At 39.2% G+C, this 13,107-nt stretch overlaps 1 protein-coding gene across 1 annotated transcript in view; it reads right to left on the reverse strand.

Moving 5' to 3' along the window:
* igf2bp1 (insulin-like growth factor 2 mRNA binding protein 1) overlaps nucleotides 1–13,107 on the reverse strand; it is a 50,028-nt gene that overhangs the window by 12,529 nt on the left and 24,392 nt on the right. The window contains exons 3-5 of the mRNA XM_028024139.1: nucleotides 4,618–4,666; nucleotides 1,874–1,925; nucleotides 711–774 (exon numbers count right to left, since the gene is read on the reverse strand). Of these exons, the coding sequence (XP_027879940.1) occupies nucleotides 711–774; nucleotides 1,874–1,925; nucleotides 4,618–4,666 (165 nt within the window). The remainder of the gene's footprint in view (nucleotides 1–710; nucleotides 775–1,873; nucleotides 1,926–4,617; nucleotides 4,667–13,107) is intronic.

Genomic DNA, 13,107 nt, shown 5'->3' on the forward strand with positions numbered 1-13,107 from the left:
GGTCACAGCAGTCATACAGCGCTCGCCACTTTATGATTCCTTTTCTTTGTATGTTTTTCGGACAGAAATGTAGCGAACCAAACAAATGTAAATACTAGTCCAAAATAAAACAATGAAATGAATTCTTAAGATCTAATTTATTCATGGCTCTGTGTGAAAAATCGATTGTCCTCTATACCTGAAATCTATTGAGTTGGGCTTACACTGATTTATACAAACCAATACTTTTGCATCGTTTTTGTTTTATATATTTTGGAGTCTGTGCTTCATTCCTTCTCCAGGCACAGCTAACATCTGGTTTAGAACATCTGTACCAAAACACATGGTTGTTTAGTAGTGAGCAAATTCAGAAGAAGTCTTGAAAATCTCAAATATAGCTGGAGATGAGGCTTATAGCTAAATTATCATCACTTAAATTGAACTGCAGTAGAACTTGATCACATGGGGAAAAGTTCAACATAAAAATGGCCACTAGGTGGCAGACACACACCATAAAAAATGGATGGAACTCTCAAAAAAGTTGTATGAAGGCCTTCTTTGATTTACGGACACACAGGCCTATTAATAAATGGAAACAAAGCCCTATGATTATCTGACTATTACAAGTTATACAGATCGCCAGATTGTTTCCTTTGGTATATTTATTTAATATGCTGTGCATTTTCAAAAAATTGAATTTAAAAAAAAAACAACAAATTGGAGTAACTTACTGCCTTGCATGTTCCCGGGATGCATATGTAACGTTAACCACTGCAGTCTCACTGTCTGTGTTGACTGGAACAAAGCAAACAGGAAATGCACAAAGTTGAGTGAGAATCAGCCTGATGCAGAGCTGCTGTGAGGAGCCTGGCTTCACCTGCAGCTTTATATGAAAAATCTCAGGAATGATTAAAGGTAATGAAAGATTTTTCAGTGAGGAACAATTCATACGAGAACAAAATTTAACAATCAGAACCAACTTATCCTCAACACCTAATAGGCACACATGAACCACATCTACAGCCTCTAGTCAGACACTATGGGAAACTGAAAGCACAGTACTGCAAAGAGTTGGTTTAATAAACCTGATAAATGATAACCAATCTATGCGGAGCTAACATTACTGACAGAATGCATGAGATTCCCCCTGGTTAGCCACAAGGCCTGCTCTTCAAGTTAGAAAAGAATGAGTTATGGAAGGATTTACATGAGTTTGTGTTTATTTTACTAATGAATCATTAAATCTCAGACAAAGTGAAATTGCAGGTATAAGCTTTTAGAGATCTCAAACACACAGGGTGAAGTTGGGTAAGTACAACCCGACATGTTTACACACTTTAACGCAGAGAAGATGACAAAATAAGAACAAAGCTAACTTCACCCGATGCTGAAGGTAACGGAGCAGAACTGAAACGGTTAATATGATTAAATAATCGCCAACTAATTTAGTAATCGATTAATCATTAACTAGAGCACAGAGACTCATAAAAGGCAATTTTTTGAATGAACATATTCAAAGAAATTAAACCAAAAAAATATATAATACATGTTACATTTAAGGCAATAAAAATCTTTGTAAATCTGTTCTATCCAATTCTCAAATGGAATGTTTTTTATGTTAAAAAATGAATGAATTAATTAATTAAAACAGCTCCTATTAACACTTTTTGCTGTTGCATTTTAGGCAATAAATTGTTTTATTATTTAAAAGAGGAAGTAAATGATTTATTTGTATTTTATGTACTTCAAATATTGTACAAAATAAGCTTCAACAGTTAAATGAAGAATCTGCAGAATGTGCCACTTTTTTGATTAATCAAATAACTGTCAGAAAAATTGAAATAATAACGGATTACTAAAATAATCATTAGCTGCAGGTCTATGTCAGACTCACCTTGCTCACAGTTTTCAACGGTTCCACACTGAGCCAACAGACCATCCAGCACCTGACGACACACACACACGCCCACATACACACACACACACACACACACACACAGACGCACAGAAAAATATCAAGCCAAATAGATAACTGACACAAATGTATACATTTATTTATAAATTATTCATTCATATTTACACATTTTTCTCCTGCCCTATTTTGGGGCAATTCTTTTGCCCATAAGCAAATTAAGACCGGCTTCAAACTAACAAACGTTTAATTACTCTCAGGATTTTTACCATTTAAATGTATGTTTAATTATTTAAAACTTCATTATAATAAAAAAAAGAAAAGAGAGAAAACAAGGACAAAATATTTTTCATGAAATAAATAGTTGGGGTACATACATATGTCTAGTAGTGAGTGGAGACTTTTTCACTTTATTTTCTGAAATCAATTTCTAAAACTTGAGACTTTCTAAAGATTTGTCTCCATAACGGCACAAATAGAACAATTAATTTATTTATCAGCCATCAATGATTTTTTTTTTCTTCTATATGAAATATTAACATGGCAGAATAAATTGCTACATGCTGCAATTAGATGGAAACAAAGAGAAGTCAATAGAAGTCAATGGAGAATTGTTGGCTACTGAAGGTCCAAAAAAAGCTTCTGGTTCTACATAAAAATACTGATGGAATAAATCAGATTTATTACTAATCTTTGATATATTCAAGACAATAATCACTATTTATGTTGTGTGAATTAACAACCTTTTCTGGAGGATTTCTTTGTATTTTTTGGCAATGAGCAATAAACATTTAGGTTAAAATTGTTTTGTAGTTTTCACCAAGTCTTTAGTTGTTTAATTTATTTATGAAAAAGTCAGAAAAAGAATATGTATTATGTTGTAAAAAGTAGAGTTAATGCAAATATTCATACCACAGGTTTTAGATCTTCAACAATAGGTTAAGCCAGTTGTAATAAGCAATAAATCAATTAATTGCATGATAAATTAAAACAAATGTAATAATTTCCATTTGCATGATTTATTGTTTTTCTTTCTCTCTTTCCACCAAAAACCGGATGATTAAAGTCTTCAGTCTTCTGCATTGGTTTCAATTAAATCATTTTTTGAAGGACAATTTTGTTTACAGAGATTTCATAATTCATTTTATTTTTATCGTTTCCGTTTAGTTTATTTAGGATATTCAATATGTCTTGTTAAATCCAGCACTAAATGTTCATTAGAATTTGAAGTTTACTAATCCTTCTTGCGTTAATATGTCGTTACATTTAGATTACTTGAAAATTGTCTCAAAACAACAATAGTGTTGTTTACCGCAACAACTTCTGGGACAATTTATCATCCAGCAAATGTTGTTATTGTGACAAAAATACAAAAGGTTAAGAATTTTGCCAACAATGCAACAAACGTACAAACTCAGTATTACTTAATGATTGAGGCAAGTTGTTGCAGTGAGAAAAGCAATATTATAAATAGTATCACAAACCGCTTGCAGCCAGCGGTCATTGACAGAACAAACGCAGGCTGCTGTTCAGCCGACATTTATGACAGGAACGATTCTTAGATGAAGACGTTTCTAAAGAAAACCCTTCCCGGGGTCCACATCAAAAAAATATATAGATTTATTACAGAAACAGTTACACATACTCAACATAACAGTAGTAACACACTACTAATTTGTAAAGGCACAATTATAGCACCTTATGTAATAAAATAACTAAAATAACTAAGCAGGGCTCTTTTAAAAGTTCAAACAGACTGATGTCCAGCATTCTTGCTGCAAGGTGGAAAAAGCAAAACAACCTTTTATAGAATGTCTTGTATTAAAATTGTGTCAAATATGGATAAATAAAAGTGGATTATATAAAACATTTCGTATCTTACATACTTAAAAATTTATTTTAAAAAAGGGCAATTTATTTTTAACCAAGGTCCAACCTAATAACTATGCATATTGATAATATTTGTGTAAATGGAATAATTCAGTGCAATGCCATACGTTGGACTAATTGTAGTTTAGTTAAATGTTTTCAGACCACAGCATGAGGCAACACCAAGTTACACAAGACACCTATCTTAATGATTTGAGCCGTTTGATTTAAAGGTATATGACTGAAACATCTTTTTACAGCAACTAGTTGCTGTAAAAAGATGTAAAAAACATCACTGTAACAGAGCTTCCAACAAAGCGTTTGGACTGGGAGACAAAGCTGAGACACCCAGAGAAACACCCACCCCTGCCTGGGGCATAACATGCAGCAGAGCGAGAAGCAGGGCAGCAGGGTGAATCTGGATGGAAAATGTCTGACACAGGATTCATCTCTGCAGCAAACTGCCCAAAACATAGCTGAGGAGAGTTCTGTTACATAACAGGTGAAAAACTCTGGTTTCAAAAAATATACAAATCATAAAGGTACCTGATAATATAGAATAGGAGGTTTGTATTTGCTTCTGCATCATATTCCGTTTGGAACTTTTTCATTTCATTTCATTTATCAAACCTATTTTTTATTATTTTATTCATTCATTGGTTTTTGTTTTTTTTTCCTCAACTAAATCGGGGGGGAAAACTTCTGGAATTTAACATCTTTAGATTTGACTCTCTTGGCCGAGCCAGACAGGCTGCAGCCAGACTGGATTCAAACCAGAGGAGCGATAAGATGAGGGCGGTTGGCAGTGTGAGTGCAGAGGTCAGAACCAGTGTGTTTATGACGAAACAGGAACTAACCTCCCACTGGAGGTGAGGTGGAATGTTTCTGATCTGCAGTTTTCTGGTCCTGTGGGCAGAAGAAAAACAGACATGAGAAACCAACAGAGAAACAACATGATGAGCAGAGAAAAGGTGCAAAGTCAAGTTAGACTTTAACTCAGGGGTGGGCAAACTTTTTGACTTGCGGGCCAGAATGGGTTCTAAAATTTGACAGAGGGGCCGGGCCAGGAGCATTTGGACAAGCAATGTAATTGATTAAACCTGGGGATTGAAATGTATTAAAAAAAATTTAAAGAAATCAACATTTAGTGGGAAAAAAAATCAATGGAATCACTTTCAACATTCAGAACATATTATTACCCAACGAAAGGAAGGGGTCTTTAAAATGAGAGCGATGTGCGGCATGTTAATTAAGCTACTGTATACCGCTGCTGTGCGTAAATGCGCAAGTTGCTATTTTTTTCATAACAGTAGAAAAACTCACATTTCAGTGGGAACAGTGTTGTTGTTCTCCTTTTTTTGCCAGTGCATCAAAGTCTGGAGTTAGTTTTGTTGTGGCAATTCTCAGAATAGATCTGAGGTGTTGGTCAGTTAACCGGGATCTGTATCGGGCTTTGTTGATGTTCATGACGCTGAAAGTCTGCTCACACACGTAGGTCGAGCCAAACAATGCCAGCATCTTCTGTGCCGTCCTCCGGAGGTTTGGAAATGTGGCTTCGTTAAGTGAAGCGTAAAAGTCATTCAGTTTAAGAGATCGGAACTTCTCTTTTGAGACGGAGTCAGACTGAAGATCGATCAGCTCCAATTGCAGCTCATGCGGTGCTGTTTCGGGGTCTTGTGACAGGGGACAGGACACCAGCTGAAGTGACTTTTCAATTTTTTCAAAATCAGTGAACCGACGGCAGAATTCTCTGTGCATGTCGTCCAGTGATTTGCAGTATTTCTTCACGTTTCGGGTGGCCTTTTGCATGGCCAGTGTGGGAAAATGAGCGAAAGATTTGTTTGACATTTGCCTGGAGAATAAAATCAGCTTGGATTTGAAGGCTCTCACATTTGTGTACATATCGTGCACAAACTGATCTTTCCCCTGCAGCTTAACGTTCAGCTCATTCATGTGTGACAATATGTCCACAGCAAACGCAAAGTCACAAAGCCAGTCCTCATCGCTCAGCTCAGGGAATTCGTCGGATTTCCCCATTAGCTCCAAAAACGAACGAATCTCCTCTTTGAGCTCCCACACTCGTTGGCAGACTTTCCCCAAACTTAACCAGCGGACACGAGAGTGGTAAAGTAAGTCGTGGTGATCCGCATCGGTTTCCTCTAGGAACGCAATGAACTGACAGTGATTAAGTCCCCTTGCTCGTATGAAGTTAACAAGTTTTACAACTGGATCCACAACATGATTAAGCTGCAATACAGACTTACACAGAGATTCTTGATGAATGATGCAGTGAAGAAAAATAACATCCTGGTCAGGGTTTTCTTCTTTCACTTTATCTTGGATTCTCTTCAGCAACCCAACGTTTTTTCCAGTTAAATTTGGCGATCCATCCGTGGTGACACCGGCAAGTTTACTCCAAGGCAGCTTCATTCTCTCGATGACAGCAGACACCTGTTCATATAAGTCCTCTCCTCGCGTTTTCCCCTTCAGCGATTCCATGCTCAAAAGCTCCTCCGTTATCTCAAAACTGTCATTTATCCCTCGGATAAAAATTAGGAGCTGAGCAGTGTCTTTCATGTCGTTGCTTTCATCCAGTGCTAGTGAATATAAATTAAAGGACTCCGCTTTTTTGTTTAACTCGCTGACTAGATCTTCGTCAATCAGTTCCACACGCCGAGTCACTGTCCTGCGTGACAAGCTGATTTTTTCAAACTTGCCTTTGCTTTCCGGACACAAGAGATCTGCTGTGTCTACTATGCATTCTTTCAAAAACTCGCCTTCGGATAAAGGCTTGCTAGCCTTTGCTAACTTGAATGCCAGCAAAAAACTTGCCTTGGTACTTGACTCCTGGATCGCAGTTTGTCGGTGAAAAAAATTCTGCTGAGTCTGTAAATTAGCTGCCAACCTCTGAGCAGTAGCCGCCCGTTCCTGTGCTGACTGCTTGCTAGCATAGTTAGCATGCTTTGTGGCAAAGTGACGGCTGATATTGTACTCTTTGAAAACTGCAACCGTTTCTTGGCATATCAAACATACAGCCGTTGATCGGACATCAGTAAAAAAATATTTTGTTGTCCACTCCTTTTTAAACACTCGGCACTCAGTGTCCACTTTTCTTTTCTTTGGTCCGCTCATTTTTACCGAAGGGGGGAAATGTCAGCTGGAAAGTGTGTCTAGACTAGTGCGCCGTCTATCGGGGAAACGAGGGTATTGCAGGGGAAAGGGAAATGAATCAGGATTTTACACATCCATGGGTTTTTACGATAATTTGGACAAGTTCGGCGGGCCGGATTAAAAAGCCTAACGGGCCGTATACGGCCCGGGGGCCGTAGTTTGCCCATGTCTGCTTTAACTGAATAATGTAATAAAAGATATGCAAACTCTAATCAAATGTATTTCTGAACATTTCCTCTGCTGGTCTGACAGTGATTCATGCAGAACACCAGCTCTGTGCATAACAACCCAACTCAGCCACTGTGTTTCAAACGAAGTGGACTCATCACTGCTGGCCGCTAACTTTAATGGGAGGATCACCAGAACCAATAGCAAGTTGGTGACAGAGCACATACTCCAAGGCCTGTGGTTTCCTTATCAGTCTGTCTTCTTATCCAGCCCATTCTTGGGCTGTTTCCATGGTTTCAGCCTATGGTATAAGCTGTGAGTCAGCAGGTGGTAATGGTAGGGGTCAAACAAGTTCTTTGATGGTGACCAGGGCACTGATGGCTTCCAGTGGCATGGGGGGAGGATGAAGAGTGTTCAGGTGCTGATAAGACCAATGTTCCATGTGCATAGTTTTATTAAATGTGGCAGTGGCTCTGACTCTCTGTGCTTTGTCCAGGTTTGGTGGTAAGGCCATGACAGAGCCAAGAATCAAAATGATGACAGATCTTCCCATTGGGGCTGCCAGGTATCTGAGGGACACAAAGACGATATCCATGGTAACGCCTCCTGGGAGTTTAGCGTTCGGGTGGGGGAGTGTTCTGGTATGAGTGGGGGTGGCCGTTTAAACCTATTGATGCTCAGCTGGGTGCAGGCAGTGACCATTGTGGATGGATGTGGATGGTACAGATGGATCATACAACTGATCCATACATTGAAGCTTTTTACAAGAGTGAATGAAAAACACTGAAACAGTTCCAGAGCAACATTACAAACTCCTGCTATGCTATTTTAAATGACTTCTTTTAGTTTTTTTGTTCAGAAATTTTCATTTAATGGAGGAAACATCAGAGTGAAAGGATCAGCGATGAAGCTGCTGAATGGGAAAGAACAGCAACTTGTCCACATAGGCGTGCTACAGGATATTAGTCCAGGATGAGATAAGGCTGTGACATTAGGTTTAGAGTTGGTTCTTGAACACATTCACTTTGATTGTCTAATTACAATTAATTAATTAATTTTAACGCAATTAGTCTCTCTTTAAAAAAAAAAAAAAAGAAGAACATACAAGAATCCTGAGCCAGAACCATTGTGCTCATGTGTTTTTGGTGCGACAAAACTGATGCCCAAGTGTGCAAACAACAGCGATGGGCGATAAAGCCGCTTCTCTCGGCCTACTGCCGGTTAATTTAGTTTTTTAAAAAAACGATCTGATGGGACGCTGGAAAAGACTTCTGTTGTGTTCAAGCTGTGCTAAAAGGAGTTAGCCTAACAGTGAAGCTTTTCAAGCCTAAAATAGCATCTCAATGCTAACCAGGTAACATTGACAATGTCAGCGTTCCCAGTCCACATTTCTAAAGAAGTTCCATCCATGATCAGGAGTTCCTGAAACACTGGGAACCTGAATGGATGGAACAACACTTTGCTCCAATCTGATGGTACAAGAACAGATTACAAACAATTAATATCTTTGTTACTGAGCTAATATGCTAATTAATTCAGCAACAGCAAAAAGATTTTTGAATTGAAAATGTTTATTTTGTGAATAAATCGTTCGATTACTATGGGATAAATTTCACTTAATTACAGACACTGCGATTAACTTTATCAAAATTTTAAATTGAGCCCCACTACTAATTAACAGAATAGATTAGAAAGCCTTCATATCCAGACTGATCCAGACTTCAACACTATAACACCCTGATCTTTGACTCAAGAAGATGGCTTCACCGATGAATATTCTATAAACACTCATAGAGTTTAACTAACTGTGGCAGTTTGAAAAGGACACCAGGAATCAAGACATGGGAACATTTAAAGATGCAGCATCATGTATAATCCAGGCACATAGTGCCATTTTATAGCACTATGAAGTAACTGTGCTATAAAAATGCTGCATATCGCAAACATGACTTAAAGGAAATTGGACTTAGCAATTTAACGCCTTGAAACTGAACCTCTGTCTCTTTAAGAAGCTCCTGCTCTTTTCGACAAGACGCCTCACAACAATGTTTCTCCATTATAGCCTTTAACGTTTCTACAAACACTGAACTGAGAAGTCATTTGTATGATGAGCTCAGCAGACTCCAGTCTAGCAGGTGTTTGCTAATTGCTACTGCCACTAGTCTGAAGGAGCTGAGTGGGGAAGGTGAAAGGGAAGGGTGCTGTGTGGGGCAGAAGCTCAGCTGGAATCTGCAGCTCCAAGGAGGAGCTCCATGAGAGCAAGAACCCCAATGGTTGCCATGGAAGATTGAAGGATTTCTCAAACATACATGAAAGGATCAACATAACAGTTCAGGTAAAATAAAATCATATGTTTTTTTTAGTTGCATTAGAACCTTCTACCAGATGAGCATGCATCTTCAGCAGAGTGAAACATTTATGCTCCATGTGTCAGGAGGAGCATTCAGCTCCAGCTTCTCATGACACAAAGAACCGGTGATGAAAGGAACAAAACAGAGAGAACACAGAGAAGAAAAAGTAGAAAAGGCTTTGGTTTAAAGGTCAAGGGTCACAGCTCTTCAGACAGGGGGTGGGCAGTGATAGGGGGGCTGGGTGTAATAAGACCACTGGCTAAAAAAAGATATGGAAAATCTTTCACCTCTGTCTAAGCTGGAACCAACATCGGTTGGGTGATCTGATCACGAGCAGGCAGCAATAAATACAGCTGAGAAAACTATCAAGATGGTGGAAGATTCTGGGGGGTGGGGCTTATCTGTACCAGTTCATCAGTCCAACAGCAAAGTGACCTGACACACAACAAAGACCACCCAACCCACCCACCCAGAGGTGCTGATTGGACTTTGGAAAGGATTTAGTTTGACTATGTGAGACAATATTTTTCAACTTATTGATGCTCTATTATGGTTGAGACGAAACACTGGAACCAGAACCAGTGGAGCCATAAAAATAGTTGTTACTATACAGAGAGAAAACCAACATCAGCATAATAAACATGTAAAAAAAAAAGGCGGCTGCTGCTTTAACAGCAGCAGCAGAACAACAATACGCTCAGCAGAGTTACAGAGCTGACAGGTCCGACCATCCAACAGCTTCAGGGTGGGCGGGATCTCTCATGATGCTCTGTCCTCCAATTGGATCTGGTAGACATCTGAAGGGGCCAATAAGCTGCAGTCACTAGTTCCCCCTGCACCTCCCCTCCACCCCATGTTTCTCCACTGCCAGTAACACTAGTAACACTCTAACACTCAGCGCCACACCCCTGTAGGAGGAGCCAGCATGCTGGAGCCTGACCACACCTTCTGCCAACACCCTGAAAACAGCTGCTGGGGCTGCTGCAGGCAGAAGCTGCAGGCAGAAGCTGTTGTCCTGTTGGAGACGGGAATCCCAATTCATCTGAAGCTGGTGACTACTTCTACTGGAGATACTGAGCCAATTCTTCAGAAGGTCAAAGTACTGAAAAGATAATAAATCAGTTTCTTAAAGTGATATGCGGTGACTCAGACCCATAACTAACCGGAACACAGTTTTACTTTAACAATGAATTAAAAATTAAAGGGCTGCACTTTTCATTTCAAAGAGGATCAGTTTTCGTCTGCCGGACCACAACTCTGCATCCTGCAGGTCTGGGGCCAAAAGTGGCTCTGTGGCTCTCTTCACTTATTGAAATATCGCACTTTTACTGGTTTCATTCTCTAGTTTTGTGCCTCCATGAAAAACCCTCCGGCCGCCAGGTAGGATGGTCTAGGAGTGGCCCCGGTGCAGATCACATGTCAATACCAGATCTCACCCAGGCTGACGACACTGTCCAGATCTGGTGCCAGGACCCGGCTGACCCCGTCACAAGCTGCTTTCAAGATGTGTAAAACTGGTATGCCATTTAAGCAAATAAACATGGAATCCCATCATGTCATGTTATGTCATAGTCATTCATCTGCCAAAAAACAAAACGGATCACCTGTTACATGTGCTGAACTTTTTTGTTCAGCTTGTTTGCTTATTTTGTCTGCTTTCCAACCCCCTTTGTCAATTTCTCATCTTAGTCACTCCTATTCATTCCGTTTTTACAGACATCCTCAGATTTGCAATAATAGCAAGACTTCTGTTTCTGGAAAGAAGGGGAGTGACAAACATCCCAGCAACAGCCCCACTGTGTGTGTGCAGTACTGTTGGCACAAGTCATGTCAGGAACTACTCTTTGATTCAAGCCAGTTATCACTCACACCGCTCAGAACCTTTTCCAGATGTGCTCTGTAAATTACAAACATGTATTTGTGGCCTGAGAGATCAGATCAGAATGAATAGACGGTCTGGGTCGTGGTTTATAATGTGGCATCCCATAATGCTGCAATTAACACAGTAGGATAAACCAGAACAATTTTAGTCCACATAAACACATCCTCAATATTTGAAGAACACATTCAGCTCACCACTTTTAAGTGTTAAATTAGCCTTTTAGGACAAAATTCAACATTTTATTCCAGGCTGGAACTTCATAGAGGAGTTTGTCCAACACAGTCGATGCGCTTCCAGCTCAAACTTTCTCCAAAACACGTCCAGTTGCCCAACCTACCAACAGTAGAGAGACTCCTTCATCAATTTTGAAATAAGAATATTTGTCTCTGTAATCCACCCCGTCGGTTTCCTTATGCGACTGTGTGGCGTTCTCACATGTTTCATTCTGAGTTGTAACTCAGTCTGGGCAGGAAAGGTGTTAACATGAGAGTCCAGAGAAAGAACCAGGGAGCTCATTCAGACAACATGCCGACAAGTTCATCTGCTGTCATTACCACACCAAACAATTAGAACACAGTTTGCTCTCAAATGTCCCCTGGTAGAAAGCAGGAGTGGGGGCCCGACACAAAAGCACAGAAGTGCAGGGGCTTAATATTTTATAAGAGCTATCTAAGCAGCATAAAAATGAAAGATAAATATTTTATTGCTATAGCTGCAGAGCAAGCAGACAGAGGAAACTAAACACAGGCTAACATGCATGCTAGCTGTGCTGCCATATTAACAACCATTCAGTAACGCTCCATCTAGTCTAGTCAAAGTAAAAGAAAGCAAATATAGCCTCTCAGTTGGTCCTTAGAAGGTTTTCAAAATGTGAAAATGGAATACTGGATGTATCACATGCCAGATCAGCATAAATGTAACATTTCACACAGATTCCTAAAAAATAGAAAGAATAAACATCTATACCACGTTGCAAACTTCAGCATTGTTTGTATGGCAATGGCAGACAGGACAAGAATCAACCATGTTCTGCAAGTTCACCGTAAGGTCAGACATTTAACCCGGAGCGCTGCATGGACGCCACACGCCTCGGTAAACGTGTTCAAACATAAAGTTCAGCACAGGACAAAACAAACAAGTTTGAAACGTTTGAAAGCCTCAGAACAAAACATTACAGCTTACATTAGTCAGGATTCATCTGGAAAAACCACAAGACTTCTGAAAAAATATACGTTTTAACAGCCAATTTTATGAATTATTTTTAATCCAAAACAGAACTTTGCATTGTTTTAAAATAAAGAAATAAATAAATAAAGATCTGAACATCCCTACATCTGATTTTAAGACCTGCTAAAGCTGTGAAGGGAAGTAAACTAAATTAATTCCATTTAGATTTTTAAAAGGTGATGTCTGCTACATGATTAAATACATTTCTGTAAAAACATAACCACTCCATATGCAGAGGGTTAAATCTTTATAGTTTCTGTTCTGCAGGCTGTTTGCTTGTTGTGTCTGTTTTCCAGCCCCCTTTGTCACTTTCTGATCTCTGTTGCTCCTGTTCATTCCTTTTTAGGGGTTTTCCCTGATAGCTAAAAATGGATTTAATTAGAAGATTTTTAAACAGAAAAATGATTTGAGTTGGTCGGACAAACAAAGAGTTGAGAAAACACACACGAGGTGTGTTTTAATGTTGGACATGCAAGGGTACAGCTATGAAACGTCAAAAAACAACACCACAAAACACGTTCATTTTTATAACTCTTGGTATAAAAATA

This window comes from Xiphophorus couchianus, chromosome 7 (assembly GCF_001444195.1).
Source record: "Xiphophorus couchianus chromosome 7, X_couchianus-1.0, whole genome shotgun sequence".
NCBI lineage: Eukaryota > Metazoa > Chordata > Actinopteri > Cyprinodontiformes > Poeciliidae > Xiphophorus > Xiphophorus couchianus.